The sequence below is a fragment of the Felis catus genome, chromosome F1 (genome assembly GCF_018350175.1).
Source record: "Felis catus isolate Fca126 chromosome F1, F.catus_Fca126_mat1.0, whole genome shotgun sequence".
In the NCBI taxonomy this organism is placed as follows: Eukaryota; Metazoa; Chordata; class Mammalia; order Carnivora; family Felidae; genus Felis; species Felis catus.
Window position 1 is genome coordinate 7228409 of NC_058384.1, and position 15238 is coordinate 7243646.

Sequence of the window (15238 nt, forward strand, 5' to 3'; positions counted from 1 at the left end):
ACAGTAGACACGGGAGGAAGGAATCACATCTCTGTTATCCTTCCTCTCTTCTCCCGTCAAATATGAAAGCCTAAGTTATTGAGTAGAGAATTATTGGAAATTAGGACATTCACTTCTTTTGTAATTCACTAATGCTATTTCTATAGATTGTAGAGTACCATTTGGATAAGTGAGTGGAATTTATTTATTTAATTATATACAGAAAAAATAAGCAAGAGCGTTCTAGGCATCTTTATGGTGTTTTATTATAGATACTTCCTTTTTTCAAACACTAGAGACATTATTTTTGTTCCCATTCAAATGCATACGTGGCAAGAATTAGACAGGAAATCCCTTGAACACAGTGGCCAGCGTGGGCTTTGGTAGACTGAAATCACAATATCCCTTTGAAGGGACAACAGATTCTTGGCTCCAGATCTGTGTTCCAGTGTGAAAATGTAGGCCCAGAGGGGCCAGATCTTCCTATTTTTCAAGAGAAATAAAAAAAAAAAATTAGATTTTAATGAGTTCCCACTTTTAAAACGTGTTTACTGTGTGACAGAAGCTACAGAGAATATTCATTCCACAGGTGGCCAGTTTGAGACCTCTGAATTAGACCATCCACAAACACATGCATCTACGATGGTCAGTGCATAGTCAGTCCAAGTAGGCAGACTTCCTTGCGGATTTGTGCCCTTGGAGTGCAGAAGTCCCAGTATTCCCCATTCTGTATTTACTCTGTTTACATTCTGTGGTGATGGAGATGTTCTGTCGTGTGCTGTCCAATACAGTAGCTACAAGCCACAGAAGACTCCTGAACTCTGGAAATGTGGCTAAGGTGACTAAGGAACTGAATTTTTATTTTATTTGATTTTAGTTAATTTAAACTTGGTCACATGTGGCTACCAAGCCTTAGCCAGTGGTGTCTTAGCCAGTGGCTACCAAGCCTTACCATGGTGTCTGTAAATTCTCATCCTCTCAGAAGCCCAACCGAGAGTTACTGAATCGAACCAAACAAAGATATGCTTTTGATTCGCAAAATGGAGCAAGGGAAGGCAATACACCCACCCCAATGTTCAAAGTTTTATACCTCTAAATATATGAAGCTTACAAATCAAGCTGACATACTCTTAAGTAAAATATGTTCCATCCTCCTACCTGGACAAGTATTTCTTCATAATGGCCTGGAAGGCCAGGTTCAAATTCAGGACTCCTGAACTCATCGAGTACTGGCTTGGAGCATGTGGTGTGGGGAGAGCTGGCCCCCCCCACCCCCACACCAGCTCCATCGTGCACCACAATGGCCTGACCAGTGAGCCAGGATAGAGTGGAACTTTACCTAACTGGGACTCAAGGACTGTCAACGGACACTTCTGTCCCTATGTCATGTTCCACCTGTTCCCCCTTTTGGCTGTAGCTGCATCTGACTTGAAGACACCACACGCAGCTTTGCAGAACTGCCATACAGAATGAGTTCCTGTGTTGATTTGGGCCTAGACCTACCCTCTGGACAAGCACTGTGATCGGATTGATGCCTCTTGGGACCTCACGGAAGTGCCTACCTCACTGCCTCCAAATTGAGGGATAATCACTCTTCTGGATGGGCTTGTGCTGAATTCTTCGGAGGCAAAATTAGAACTGAAGTTGGCTGCTGCTTTTAAAGAGCATTTAAGAACTGAAACAAGCAATGGGCACAGATGTGACTCTGGCCGAAGGTTAATAAGGAGAGTTCACTTCATTAAGCTCCTTATTTACTATCACTAAATCATCTTTGGCAATATGCCTGGGCAGACTTTTCTTACTTGGGGCGATCATTTATGCCGAAAGAATTGGGCAGGCGAAGATAGCTTACAGATTGCTTTTAATCCGTGGGTAAATCAGTCCAGTGAGTTCCATGTGATTAAAGTCATTAGCCAAAAAATCAGGTATCTTCACGCTTAGGATGTGTTCCTGGATTATCCTCATCAAAATAACGTCTTTCAAATGATTTCTGGTATTAAAGTAGATAACAAAACATAACAGTTGTACTACATGCACACATACTTGCATGTGAAACCCTTGAACTCAGGGTCAGTTGGAGGATGGCTTGGGAAGCTGGTTTTGAACCACTGATTGGTCACATTCTTTTCTAGTTGGAGGCATTCACACAGGTTGTAGCCGGTAATGAAAACTGGTCACCAACCGCTCAGGCAAAGCTGGAGAACGCTACCCTTGTTACACTGCAGCTCCCTCCTGTGGTGAAAAGGGAGAATAGGAACATAATCCATGCCCCTGGAAGAAAGTAGATGGTCCCAGGCACAGAACCAGAGAGGGTCAACTGAGATGGTCTGCAAAGATCCTGGGCCTCCATTCAGCTGTCTCCATAATTCAGGATTGTTTGCAAAGCAGGATTCATGTCTTCTACTGGATAGTTTAGACCCTGCAGAGGACTCTGTATATGATGGTTGCTACCCTCCTTGAGGGCATGTGCCTTTTATTGCTATCTCCTTAATTTTTCTCCCTACTGTATCCACTTCTCATGGTTAGAAACCATCCTGCATGATTTCATATCTCAATAAATAATACCGTGATAGAAGTTAATGGGAATATTTTACTGCCGAAATATGTTTTTGTTCTTTGTTTCCTTCTGTGTGACTGTTCTCGTAATATAAATACTTGGCAATCTTGGGTGGTTTTAGGAAGTGATGGCTTCTTTTTCTCATTGCCTTGACCTAAATTTTTGTCTGCCAACATCAATTCCCATCTATTGAAACAGAAACCTTTGACACATTACTAGAAACTGAAAGGCATCCCTACATGCTTTGTGGTTCTTAGACTGAGAAGGGCTGCTTGAGATTACATTTGAAAACAGCGGCCATCTTGCCCACGCGCTTATTTCTAAGGGATCCTGCAATCACTGGTCTGTGGGTGCTCCTGTAGCCCAGCCTTCTGAACTGGCTACAGCTGTGAGGCTGGACGGGGGTGGGGGGTGGGGGGGTGAGGCCACATGTATCCCAATAACAGCAAAACACCGGGCAATACAGGAGGGTGGGATTTGGGGTTAAAAGTGGCGATGGGAGGGGCGCCTGGGTGGCTCGGTCGGTTAAGTGTCTGACTTCGGCTCAGGTCATGATCTCATGGTTCGTGGGTTCGAGCCCCGCGTCGGGCTCTGTGCTGACAGCTCAGAGCCTGGGGCCTGCTTCAGATTCTGTGTCTTCCTCTCTCTCTCTGCCCCTCCCATGCTCACACTATGTCAATCTCTCTCAAAAAAAAAGAAACATTTAAAAAAAAAAAAAAGTGGCGATGGGAGAACTGTGGAAAGATAAGCAGTCCCCAGCCCTTCTCTTTGTTCTCTTGAGGGGGTGGACATAGGGGGTGGAACAATTAGGAACCTACTATCCTTCATTTTCTCTGGATTCTTACCTCCAGGGGATTGTGGCAGCAGAGAGTAGGTGTTATGGTGGCCATGGGAGCCTCTAGTCTCTACTGGCTCCTTTTTTTTTTTTTTTTTGGAATGCCAAGTAAATGCTATTCATGCAGGACCAACATTTAAAAAAATTTTTTTTCAACGTTTTTTATTTATTATTTTGGGACAGAGAGAGACAGAGCATGAACGGGGGAGGGGCAGAGAGAGAGGGAGACACAGAATCGGAAACAGGCTCCAGGCTCCGAGCCGTCAGCCCAGAGCCTGACGCGGGGCTCGAACTCCCGGACCTCGAGATCGTGACCTGGCTGAAGTCGGACGCTTAACCGACCGCGCCACCCAGGCGCCCCAAGGACCAACATTTTAAATACTGACCAATGAATCACGAGCATTCTTTGGAGGGAGGTAGTCATGTTTGGTGGGCTTCTCATACACATTTTATTTTTTAAAGATTTTATTTGTAAATAATCTTTACACCCTATGTGGGTCTCTAACTCACAGCCCCAAGATCAGGAGTCACTCGCTCCACCAACTGAACTAGCCAGGCACCCCTCAAATACATTTTAAGTATCTCTTGAAGATGCAGTAAAGATTTCACTGAAAAGATAAAATGGATTTTTTATAAGAAAACACTAAAAGAGCTAGTATAGCTATTTGTACACATTTGTAAAAGAACTTCTCTTTTTTTTTTTTTTTTTTTTTTTGCACCCTTTCAGGTTCAAAGGGGTGGAGGCAGCTTTCCACTGGGCCTTTCACCCCTGGCTCTGAGACTCTACATTGTGTATCTTGAATGTCTCGGTATTCAGGGCTATGTGGGAGGATGGGGCCCTAGGGGTGCAAGAGGAGAGGACTGGCTTTTTGGATGTCTACGTTTTTTAAATGTTTATTTATTTTTGAAAGAGAGACAGAGTGTAAGCAGGGGAGGGGCAGAGAGAGAGGGAGACACAGAATCCGAAGCAGGCTCCAGGCTCCGAGCTGTCAGCACAGAGCTCGACACGTGGGTCAAATCCATGAACCTCGAGATCATGACCTGAGCTGAAGTCAGACGCTTAACCGACTAAGCTATCCAGGCACCCCTGAATGTCTACATTTTTAATGGAAAGAATTTGCTATTTTTTAAAAACAATATTTGGGGGGCAGGGGCAGAGAGATGGAGAGAGAGAATCTCAAGCAGGCTCCGTGCTGTCAACACAGAGCCTGATGTGGGGCCAGATCCCATGAATTGTGAGATCATGACCTGAGCTGAAATCAAGAGTCAGACACCTAACTGAGTGAGCCACCCAGGCACCCTGAAAGAATTTACTATTTTATAGGAAATTCCAGTTTCCCCCCACTTCTCACCAGAAGTTTCTAACTTTCCTGCTGGTGGGGTCCGGGGCTGGTATCAGCGAGGGGGATGTGATTCAGTGATTCAGTGAGTTCTGACAACATCAAGCCAAGAAGTCTTAACAATTTTGATTAACACAAGTTTCCAAACAAGTCTTAACATTGACAGACTCCTTATTCAGTCAGCAGACAGACGGTTATTCAGAAAGGCTTCCTCATATTCCCTTGTGGTTTCTGCCAGATGGCAATTTATATGAGAAGACGTTCGTTCTTCTCAGGGAAAAATAATGCCGATACACCGTATGAGCATCTTTAGGGTGGAAACAGCACCGCTTCTAAATCTGCGTAGGTTTGTGTGGGGCTCTGATGCGGATGTAAGGGAGTGTCCCAGTGGGCCCCATGTGTGCAGGGGCCAGGAAGCAGGAACAGGTACTGTGACTTGAGGGGACTACAGGGGGTTCTTTGGGACAGAGGTAGTGAATATTTGCAGGCATGGTGGGAGAGCAGAGTTTAGGGGGCCCGTTCATGAAGCCCCCGAACTGCCCTGGTGACTCATCTTAGTCTCATCTGCAGTCGGTGGGGACACCGCTCACAAACTGTGTGCAGGACTCACACGCCAGCCATGGAGCGAAGCCATCAGGGGCGTCTTCCTGATGGAGGGAGGAGTGACCTTGCACTTTGAAGAACAGGGAGAAGGAAAGGAAGATGCTTCGCCGACACCACGGTACGGGTTTCCGGAGGCTAGCAGAAAAGAGGAGACGAGGCTTTTTTAAAAATTGTTTTTATTTTTTATTTTATTTTGTTGAGAGAGGGAGTGAGAAAAAGACAGAGTGTGAGCAGGGGAGGGGGGCAGAGGGAGAGAGAGAATCCCAAGCAGGGCTCAGCACGAAGCCTGACGTGGGGCTCGATCCCAGGAACCGCGAGACCGTGACCTGAGCCGAAATCAGGACGGGGACACTCTGCTGACCGAGCCACCCAGGCACCCTGAGACAAGGCTCGTTTCCTGGTCACACGGCAGACAGTGTCGCCACCTCATTGCACGTGAGGGCAAGTGTGCGGGGGCACGGTGCAGGGAGTAGCTGAAGCAGTAGGGAGTGTCCTAGAGATGGGACCATGAATGGGGCTCAAAAGGAGCTGAGACCCCACACTAGGCTGTGTTGGCTCCTCCTAGCTCGAGAGAAAGCGTCTGACATTTCAGGGTTCCAGGGCATTGCTTTAAGGGCGTACATGAATTCAATAAGTATCTAGAACCTCCTTTGTTGCCAGCACTGAGCTACATCTTGGCCGCAGAAACGGGCTCTGGTGTCTCACCCGGGCACCTGATTTGCCTACTATGGCTGCTTTTCTCTTTTAAAAGACTTGCCTCGTCGGGGCGCCTGGGTGGCGCAGTCGGTTGAGCGCCCGACTTCAGCCAGGTCACGATCTCGCGGTCCGTGGGTTCGAGCCCCGCGTCGGGCTCTGGGCTGACGGCTCGGAGCCTGGAGCCTGTTTCCGATTCTGTGTCTCCCTCTCTCTCTGCCCCTCCCCCGTTCATGCTCTGTCTCTCTCGGTCCCAAAAATAAATAAACGTTGAAAAAAAAAATTTTTTTTAAAGACTTGCCTCGTGAAAAGGGAGTAGTTTTCTTGGACTCTGTGGATTCACAGCGATTTCTTGATCAGGCCCGATGAACGCTATGAATTCTTTCTAAGAAATCAGAACCCTTGGCCATCGGCATGAATTTTATTCCTTGTGTTGAATTTGCAAGCTGTGCTGGAAGTGATTCTCGCCCTTTCTCGCCTAACCTCGTAGGGGGTGTGGACCTTTCTTTTGGTGTGAGGAAAGCTGTCGCGAGAGGAACCCAACCCCAGCCTAGAACACATCAGGCTCCAAGTAAAAGGAATTTTAGCAGTTTGTGGGACTGCTCACATTTTCAACAATTATGGAGAAGTAACTAATTCAGCAATAAATATTCTACAATGTGTAGATGCCGTATTAGCAACATAGAAGGGAATAAAACCGACGTGGCAACCATGTTACTGGAATCTATACTAAGCGAGGAAGGAATGGCAGGTAAACAGTTTAGCAATTAATAGGTATTTTTGCTTTTGTGTACTATTTATTTAATTTTAAATGTTTATTTATTTTTTTAACGATTATTTATTTTTGAGGCAGAGAAAGACAGCGCATGAACGGGGGAGGGTCAGAGAGAGAGACGGAGACACAGAATCTGAAACAGGCTCCAGGCTCTGAGCTGTCAGCACAGAGCCCGACGCGGGGCTTGAACTCACGGACCGTGAGATCATGACCTGAGCCGAAGTCGGACGCTTAACCGACTGAGCCACCCAGGCGCCCCAGATGTTTATTTATTTTTGAGAGAGAGAGAGAGACGATATGAGCGGAGGAAGGGCAGAGAGAGAGGGACAGACAGAATCCCAAGCAGGCTCCACACTGTCAGCACAGAGCCCGATGTGGGGCTCAAACCCACAAACCGTGAGATCACGACCGGAGCCGAAATCAAAAGTTGGGACACTTAACCGACTGAGCCACCCAGGTGCCCCTATATTATTATTTTGGAGTCCTGGCCTGAGCTTTGATTGTGTGGTTGAATCCTTCTGAGATAGACGAATTTTTAAGCAATAAAATGTTGTCAAAACCTAGGAAAACAAAGAGCCCAGCGATTTGGTATGAGTGAGCAGACCTGGCTTGATTTAAAGCCTCTTGGCAGATACAGTCCCTGCAGGTGAAGAGCTTCTGGCTTATTCTTCAGGATAACATATGTTTCGTAGACTCCTTTGATGAGCAAAGAACTTTTCTTCCCACATGTTTGGATTTGACAGTGTGACACCGAACACTGTAGTCCAGACTTAGGTCCTGTGTTTGGTCCTTGGCACACCAGTGACGGAGCTGCTGCGACCCTGGTGGCCTCAGGTGCTCACCAGCCTTGCCCTCTCCCTTCCTCTCCATCTGGCCAGGGCTCTCCTCTCTGATCTGAAGAGTGGCGGTTCTGGTCAGGTTGGAGGTGTGTGGACGTGGGCAGAGTGCCTGTGTCCCCTGGGTCAGCTTGAGCTCCTGCTATGATTTCATCCCACAAAGCAACACAACCATCTCAGTTGAAAAGGAAAAGAGAGCGAGATCTAATTGAATGGAGCAGCCTTCGGTATTTGCTTAAAATGCTGCATGAGAGACCCGAATTGCTAAGAGCAGGTTCTAGGGGGAAATTCTGAAATTGCACACTGCAGCCCTTTCTCCTCCCGCTTGGTTTGGCTGATTTCCAAAGCATCCAGGCCAGCAATTGAGGGACTGAAATGTAATCGGTGGCAATACATTTGTACCACATGAATCGTTCTCTGCCTCCAAAGCCTCCCGTGGCTGTGGGAACAGCACAGCAGCAGCAACAGCTCCTGGCTGCTGGACTCTGCAGGGAGGGAAGACTGGATCACAATGGTAAGAAACTCCCAAGATTTCTGCAGACCTAGTTTGTTACCTGGGAAGGAATACCTAGCATCTGCTGGTGACAGTGGCTGTGGGTCGCATGAGACTGAACTTGAGCTCTGGGGCACTGTCAGCCTTTTGCTCAGAAGGGCAGGGAAACCCTTGGCACCAAGGTACTGACTTTTGAAAAATGATTCCTTTCATGTCAGGAGCCTCGTAATTAATAAGGACCATTTGCGAGGCTCTGCCGGGGAAGGACGGTCCCACAGTGACCTCAAAGGCGAGCCCTGATTAATGTGGTCTCTGATATGTGCTCTTCCTCGGAATGCAATTGTCATTTCCAGGAGCCTGCCTGAAAGAAAGAATCGCCTGCTTTCTCGATGTTTTCATGCGGGGGTACAAACCCATTCATAATGAAACAGCTATCTTTTCTGACTAGTGAGTTGTCACCAGTTGATGGGAGGCATTTGCAGATTAACCATTACTAGAGCAAACTTCGGAGTGTTTTTTTTTCCCCCTTTCAAAACTATTCTATGTAGACAGTGACAAAAGGAGCCCATGTTCTAAAGGAAAGTGTAAGTGACTTTGGAGGAAGTTCGTTTGATTTCACTCTAGCAAAGCCAACACTGCCAGCGTGAGGCATGCCTTCATGGAAGTGTGAGGTCTTTGGACGAGGTGTGGGCTTCGTGGGAGGACGGTGTGCTGAGGTCGGGGTCGGCTGTGGTCTCTGTGGCTTCTCCGTGCACCTCTTCTCCTGTGCCCGTGATGCAGGACCGGTGGGAGGATTTGGTGTTAAGAGTGAAGCCACTAAACGTTTTCTTTAATAGTCAAGGGATGAAGGACAGTGGTCATAATAAGATTATATAACATTTAAGAGAAAATATAACCTATTACTGTATAGAGAGAATGCCTGAAATACATTTATTTGACTGCACAGCTGATGTGTGGGAAATGATTATTCTGTTTATAATCCAGATGAATGAAGAGAGTTCTGATGAAGGGGATGTGGGAATTTTTAGAAGTCTGCCTTTCCAACAACTCTGAAAAGGGGACACTGGGAACCAGATTTATGAAAATATTTCATCTCACTTCCTGCCCTCATCATCCGTCCTAGATCCCTAGGAACAGACCCTGGAAACAGCTGCAAAGTTCAGGGTCAGATTTTCCCCTCCTTTATTGATATGTGTTACCCTTTATTATTGCATCTGTGCTAGAAACTCTTCTAACCTGTGGAGAAGTCACATAAAAGACTCATCTGTTTCTCCTTGACCAGCCGGGTGCGTAAATGCCAACGTATTCAGCATAAGGGTTAAGTGGGGCTCCTTACTGCTGTGGAATGTTTTGCTTGAGTTCTTGAAGCATAATAATTCTTCTCTTCTCTTTATGAGCCCAAGAACATTCCTTTAAGGATTAAAAGGACTGGGCTGAAATGCAGATAGAGTTCCTGCCAGCACACTTTAAGCGTGGGCATAAACTTCAGCACAGCGACAATCTTGTACGGTATTCAGGGAGACAACAAGGAGCCACCAGGGACTGAGTCACTTAAATGCAATAGCACAACCTAATGAAAGTATGTAGACCTCTTTTTTGATTGCAAAAAAAAAAAAAGTTGGAAAAATTACCCGGTTGTACATTAAAATGAAAGCTTCCGTCTAATTGAGCTTTTCTGAACCGCAAACACTAAAATGGTCATAGTTTTGTAGGGAGGACATGCTAACCAGCTAGTTTTTGCAAAGGGGACTATGTTTCCCCTTCCCTTGTAGTGAGAAGTCTGTCCAGAGAGCAGTGGGTTGAAAAACCAGTCTTTGATTGTAAGGGGAGTGAATCTGTGGGTTAGATTTTCGTGAAGTCCCTTCCATGATGAAAAGGAAACCAATCATGTTTCTCATCATGCAGATGTGATCAGTTCCCTTACTTATCCAAGAGAAGAGACACTCAATTGTGTTTAAAACCCTCTCCTTGACCTCATTATTAGAATCGGGAGCACGTCAGGGCTTGCTGGCTGTTTTACCAAATAAGTCAGCCTGCTGTGGGCTCTGGCTTCAGATTGCTTCTTTTTATTTTATTTACAAATTTAAAGGAAATGCAGATCATTAAATCCACCCCACATAACTGCAAGCAAGTTATTTCAAAACAAAGGAAATGTGTGAATGCTTTTAAGTAATATTTTACAAATATTGAGGACATATGTGCTATGTGCCAAGTGTTTTTAATACTTTAATAATCCTTATCCTTGCTTTTATTTATTTTTTTTATATCCTTGCTTTTAAAGACAGATTATTATTAATAATACTGTTGTAATGAGGTGTAAGGTTCAGAGAGGTTAAGTACTTTCCTAAGGACACATAGCTGGTAAAAGGTAGTGCGAGGCTAGGACCCTTACTTCTTACGACCCTTACTTCTTAAACCTGTACGACCTTAAACAGGTCCACCCTGTACGACCCTTACTTCTGAAACCACCTCATCCTACAACCTGTGAAGGTATATAGGAAGGTGAGCCAGGCCAACCTTAAGTGACCCAGCCTCTAAAACTTCAAATAATCTTTAACATTTCTCTTTCCTCCTCATATCCAATCTGCTCCAAGACAGATCTATTCTTTCTTGGTGTCACCTGTTTGGGTTTCTTGTCATTTGCATACCAACGCCATCATTCTTTTTTTTTTTTTTAATGTCTATTTTTGAGAGAGAGAGAGTGCACATGTGCTAGTGGGGGAGGGGGGAGGGGCAAAGAGAGATGGGGAGAGAAGGTCTGAAACCGGCTCTGTGCTGACAGCAGTGATCCCATTGTGGGGCTTGAACTCATGAACTGTGAGATCATGATCTGAGCTGAAGGCAGATGCTTAACCAACTGAGCTACCCAGGTGCCCCCCAACACCATAATTCTTACCTTAAGTTCCACTCTGGCCAACTTCCCTTAAAGAGTTGCCTCAGTCTGGAAGAGAGTCTAATGTTATGGAAAGAGGGTTTAAGTGCACTCAGACCTAGAGTTAAATTTCTGGGTTACCCATGTATTCATGCGGTAATTTTTTAAATTCTTTAACAATTAGTGTTTTTATTTGCAAAATGGGAACAATGACTCTTAACCTCTGTTGGGTCATTGTGATAATTACATTAATATGTTTATATAAAGTCAGATGTTTGATTAGGCTGTGAATCATGGTGGAACGATGAATCGCAAGGAAGGTTTTGAAATTTTGAAGTACAAGATGGTAAGGATTTAAATGAAGATGGTGGGGAGAAAATGGAAAAGAATCAAAGTAGGAAGTGATGTGCATGAAAAATTCACCTGCACCGACCACTGATGGGTGTGAACATGAAAAAGAAAAGCACAGAGGGGCCCCGGTGGCTCAGTTGGTTTGGGTGTCTGACTCGATTTCAGCTCAGGTTATGGTCTCATGGTTATGGGATCAAGCCCCACATCAGGCTCTGTGCTGACAGTGCAGAGCCTGCTTGGGTTCCCCTTTCTCCTTTCTTTCTGAGCCTCCCCTGCTTGGTCTCTCTTTCTTTCAAAATGGTTAAATAAACATTAAAAAAAAAAAAGAAAAGAAAAGAAAGAAAAGCACAGACTGGGACTTGAAGCTACTAACTGAAGAAGAGTCGCCTGGCTGCCATTCCTACATTACCTGACATGATGCCTCATATAGAGTAGGTTCTGTGTATTGTTGAGTGAATAAAAAAAGACATCCACAGGAGTCTCTCACCCAAAGTCCAGTAGGGTATTTAGAAGTGAGTGACAGTGCAGTGTGTTTCTGGGACAAATGTGGAGGCTTATGGTATTAAGTGATCTTTTGTGTTCCTGAAGAGAAAGTGGGTTCAGAGGATCAGAAGAGGTTCTATGTGTGTGTGTGTGTGTGTGTGTGTGTGTGTGTGTGTGTGTGTGTATGTATATGTGTATATATATATATATATATATATATATATATATATATATACAGGTTTTAGAAGTTTGGAGGTGGTATGGATATAGCCAGAAATGACAAAGGACTGCAGTGTGATCGTCCTGATAATTGATTGCTTGTAGCCACATTGGTAAGATGAATGGAAAGATGTGGAAGGAAATGAGTGGGTATGAAGCTCCCTCCCCTCAAGACAAAACAAAAAAAAAAGCACACAGAATAAAGGTATGAATAATTTTATTAATTAGAGCAGGTAAGATACTAATTGTCAGGAAGGGGGGTATTTTGATGCTAAGTTTTAGGGAATTGAAAGTGTTGGTTGACTTTGAGTTTCTCCTTGAAGATCATGTCAAGAGCATTAAAAATTGCACATATCGGTAATTTAGTGAAGACGAATCATCTCTCTTATGCTTTCTGTGGTCTTCTGTGAAGGAATTGTACTTGGTGGGCTAAAGAAAGGGCAAAGCTGCAAATAAGATATGAACTCACTTCAGGTTTCATCCCATTGGTCAGCCTCACAGTTACAGATGATTCACGATGGGTGTTGGACACGTCCCACACGGCGAGAAGACACAAGAGCAAGTGTATATGGGATGGTGGATAAAACACCATTGAAGTTGTTGCTTATCAAGCCTGATTGTAAAATCAATGTGATAGATGAAAGACCTAGAATAAAGAGACTAATTAACTGGATAACCTAGAAATTAAATAGGTTCAAGTGTCTGGGGAGATGCTCAGAGGATCGCAGGAGAAATGGAGTAGTTCAGGTTGTTAGCCTTACCAACAACTTTACATGCTCTCCTGTAAGTGTGGACCCAGGAATAACGTTACAATCCTCCAGTATATATCCATTACTTCCAGGTGAGCTTATGATAGGCAGCTTCACTGTCCCTACTCTCTGATTTTCTTGGTTCTGCCCTTTTTATCGGCATTCCCAGAAGCCTGTTAGTGTTTGTCCCTCATCTCTTACTTCCCATCTTACTCTTTGGATGTAGCAACTGAGTGTGTGAATTACCTGCCCAGACATCCTGGACCCCTGAGGACTTTTGGGTCTATGAAGGGCCCAGATTTCCCAAAACCCAACACCCTAAGTCAGCTCCCCTGGTTGTGTCCCCACCCTGGAGGGCAAGTATATTTGGAGGCATTGGGTATTTGGATTGTGAAATTTGCTGTTTGGATTTATAGCTTGTTTTACAAAAGTACTTGGATTAATTTCCTTATTTGGTTAGTTACCGTGTTTATTTTGGTTTTGGTGGTGAAATCAAAATATAGTAAAGCATGTATAGAAATGTTTTAAGAAATGGATAAAGTCTCTGATAGAAAGGGGGGAAATCACAACAGTATATCCTTAATAAATCTCACTTTTTAATTAACTGTTATTCTATATCTATATGATTTTAATGTTTCTAACACACTGTGGCTGATTAATCAATTCATGGAAAGTATGGCTCATCGGCTTAGGTATTTCTCATAGCAAGGGCAGGCTATTTTGTAATATGTTGCTACATCTAAGACTTGCGCATTTGTCAGTACAGAAATTCTTTGTAAAACTATGTTTATAACTTCTGTTTAATCACATTGAAGAAGCTGAATACCATTTACTCAGTCTAGGACTTGGAGTTGCCTAGTAAGTTTCTGTGGAAGTGCATTGACATGTAATGAGTGAATTTTTTAAGATGGACTTAATTGGTTCCAGGATTATGTATGTTTCTTCTCCCGGGCCCTTTCCATCATCTGCTTGGAGTATTGATTTACTTAATCAAGAGGGTTTAAGTAAGAACTTTTTCTCAAGTATAACTTCCAAAGTGAAAAAGTATATAAATCATAAATGTACAGCTCACATTTTTTGCAAAATGAACATAGTCTTGTAATTAGCACTCATTTGAAGAATAGAACATCAAAGTCACCCTGAAGTCCCCTTCATCCAGCCTTCCATGATCCTGAGTTATAGCCCCCAAATCAAGTTTTACTTGTTTTTAAGCTTTATATGCCCTCCTTCCTTTTTGTTTTTATTTTTTTTTTAATTTTTTTTTCAACGCTTATTTATTTTTTAGGACAGAGAGAGACAGAGCATGAACGGGGGAGGGGCAGAGAGAGAGGGAGACACAGAATCGGAAACAGGCTCCAGGCTCTGAGCCATCAGCCCAGAGCCTGACGCGGGGCTCGAACTCACGGACCGCGAGATCGTGACCTGGCTGAAGTTGGACGCTTAACCGACTGCGCCACCCAGGTGCCCCGACCTTTTTGTTTTTAAAAAGAAGCCAACAATCCCATTTTTGTAAGCTTACATCAGTAGATCTCTGTGCATGGGTGGAGACATAGCAGATTATGCTCCCCACACTAAACAGTGGGGGATATTTGTAAATTTTCGTCATTCTTTTCTTTATTTGAGTAGTGTTCTTTATTAAAATGAGTGTATGCCACTTACAAAAAATATGTAAGCAATTTTGAAAAAGAACTGTTTCAAACTGTGATGCCTGTTAGTAAGTCTTTGAAATGTTTTATGACGGGCATTGGCCAGGACTTTTTCGTATCACCTGAAGGACCAGTCCGTGTGATGCTTTGGGCCCTTAGTAGGGAAGAATTCTGTGGTCCCAGTCAGAGCTTTTTTTGAATGTCAGCAATAGGTGGCAGGCAAAACCCTTCACTCTTGCTTCACACTCAAGTTTAAGGCTGAGCTCTTAAATGTACTAGAAACAGTTAATAGCAATATAAATTATAAATTGCAAAGATTAAAATGTGCTGCAAGTTAATTATCTGTATGTCTTTGTAAAGAAATAAGTCTAATCAGAAATAATTTGATAGTCTTGCTAGCACTTTCACATTGAGATATAACTGTAACTTTACTGGTGTTTCAACTGTAGCAGAGTTGCTGTGTACCAATGTTAAGTTCCCATGGGCCCCAGAGGAAGGTGGGTTTGATGCCCGATCTGCCTTGCATGGCCAATCATGTCCCCTGGGAAAATGATGTCTGCCTGACCCATTTTTTTCTCAAAGCTTTCTATTACTATTCCTTTCAAATGTGTCAAAGTAATATACTCTTCTGCAGTCTAAAGTCAGGAAATACAAATTCTTGTTTTATCATAAGGGAAGACAGAACAGGGCTGTGAGCCCAAATCCATAAGTAGATCCTGCCATGTGATGGATTCAGGAAACTAAATAAGACAAATACACTTTTGTTTGTTGGGAGTGTTTTGATCACTGGTTCAGTTTCTTTGCTGG

General features: G+C 44.0%; 1 protein-coding gene across 3 annotated transcripts in view; it reads left to right on the forward strand.

The window, feature by feature from the left end:
* Positions 1 to 15238, forward strand: part of PLD5 (phospholipase D family member 5) — a 423318-nt gene that overhangs the window by 66876 nt on the left and 341204 nt on the right. The window contains exon 1 of one of the 3 annotated variants that reach the window (XM_023247984.2): positions 7683 to 8132. The exons of the other annotated variants lie outside the window; for them this stretch is intronic. Within the exon in view, the coding sequence (XP_023103752.1) occupies positions 8130 to 8132 (3 nt within the window). The 5' untranslated portion in view covers positions 7683 to 8129. Of the gene's footprint in view, positions 1 to 7682; positions 8133 to 15238 lie in introns of those variants that run through there. 3 annotated transcript variants of the gene reach the window in all.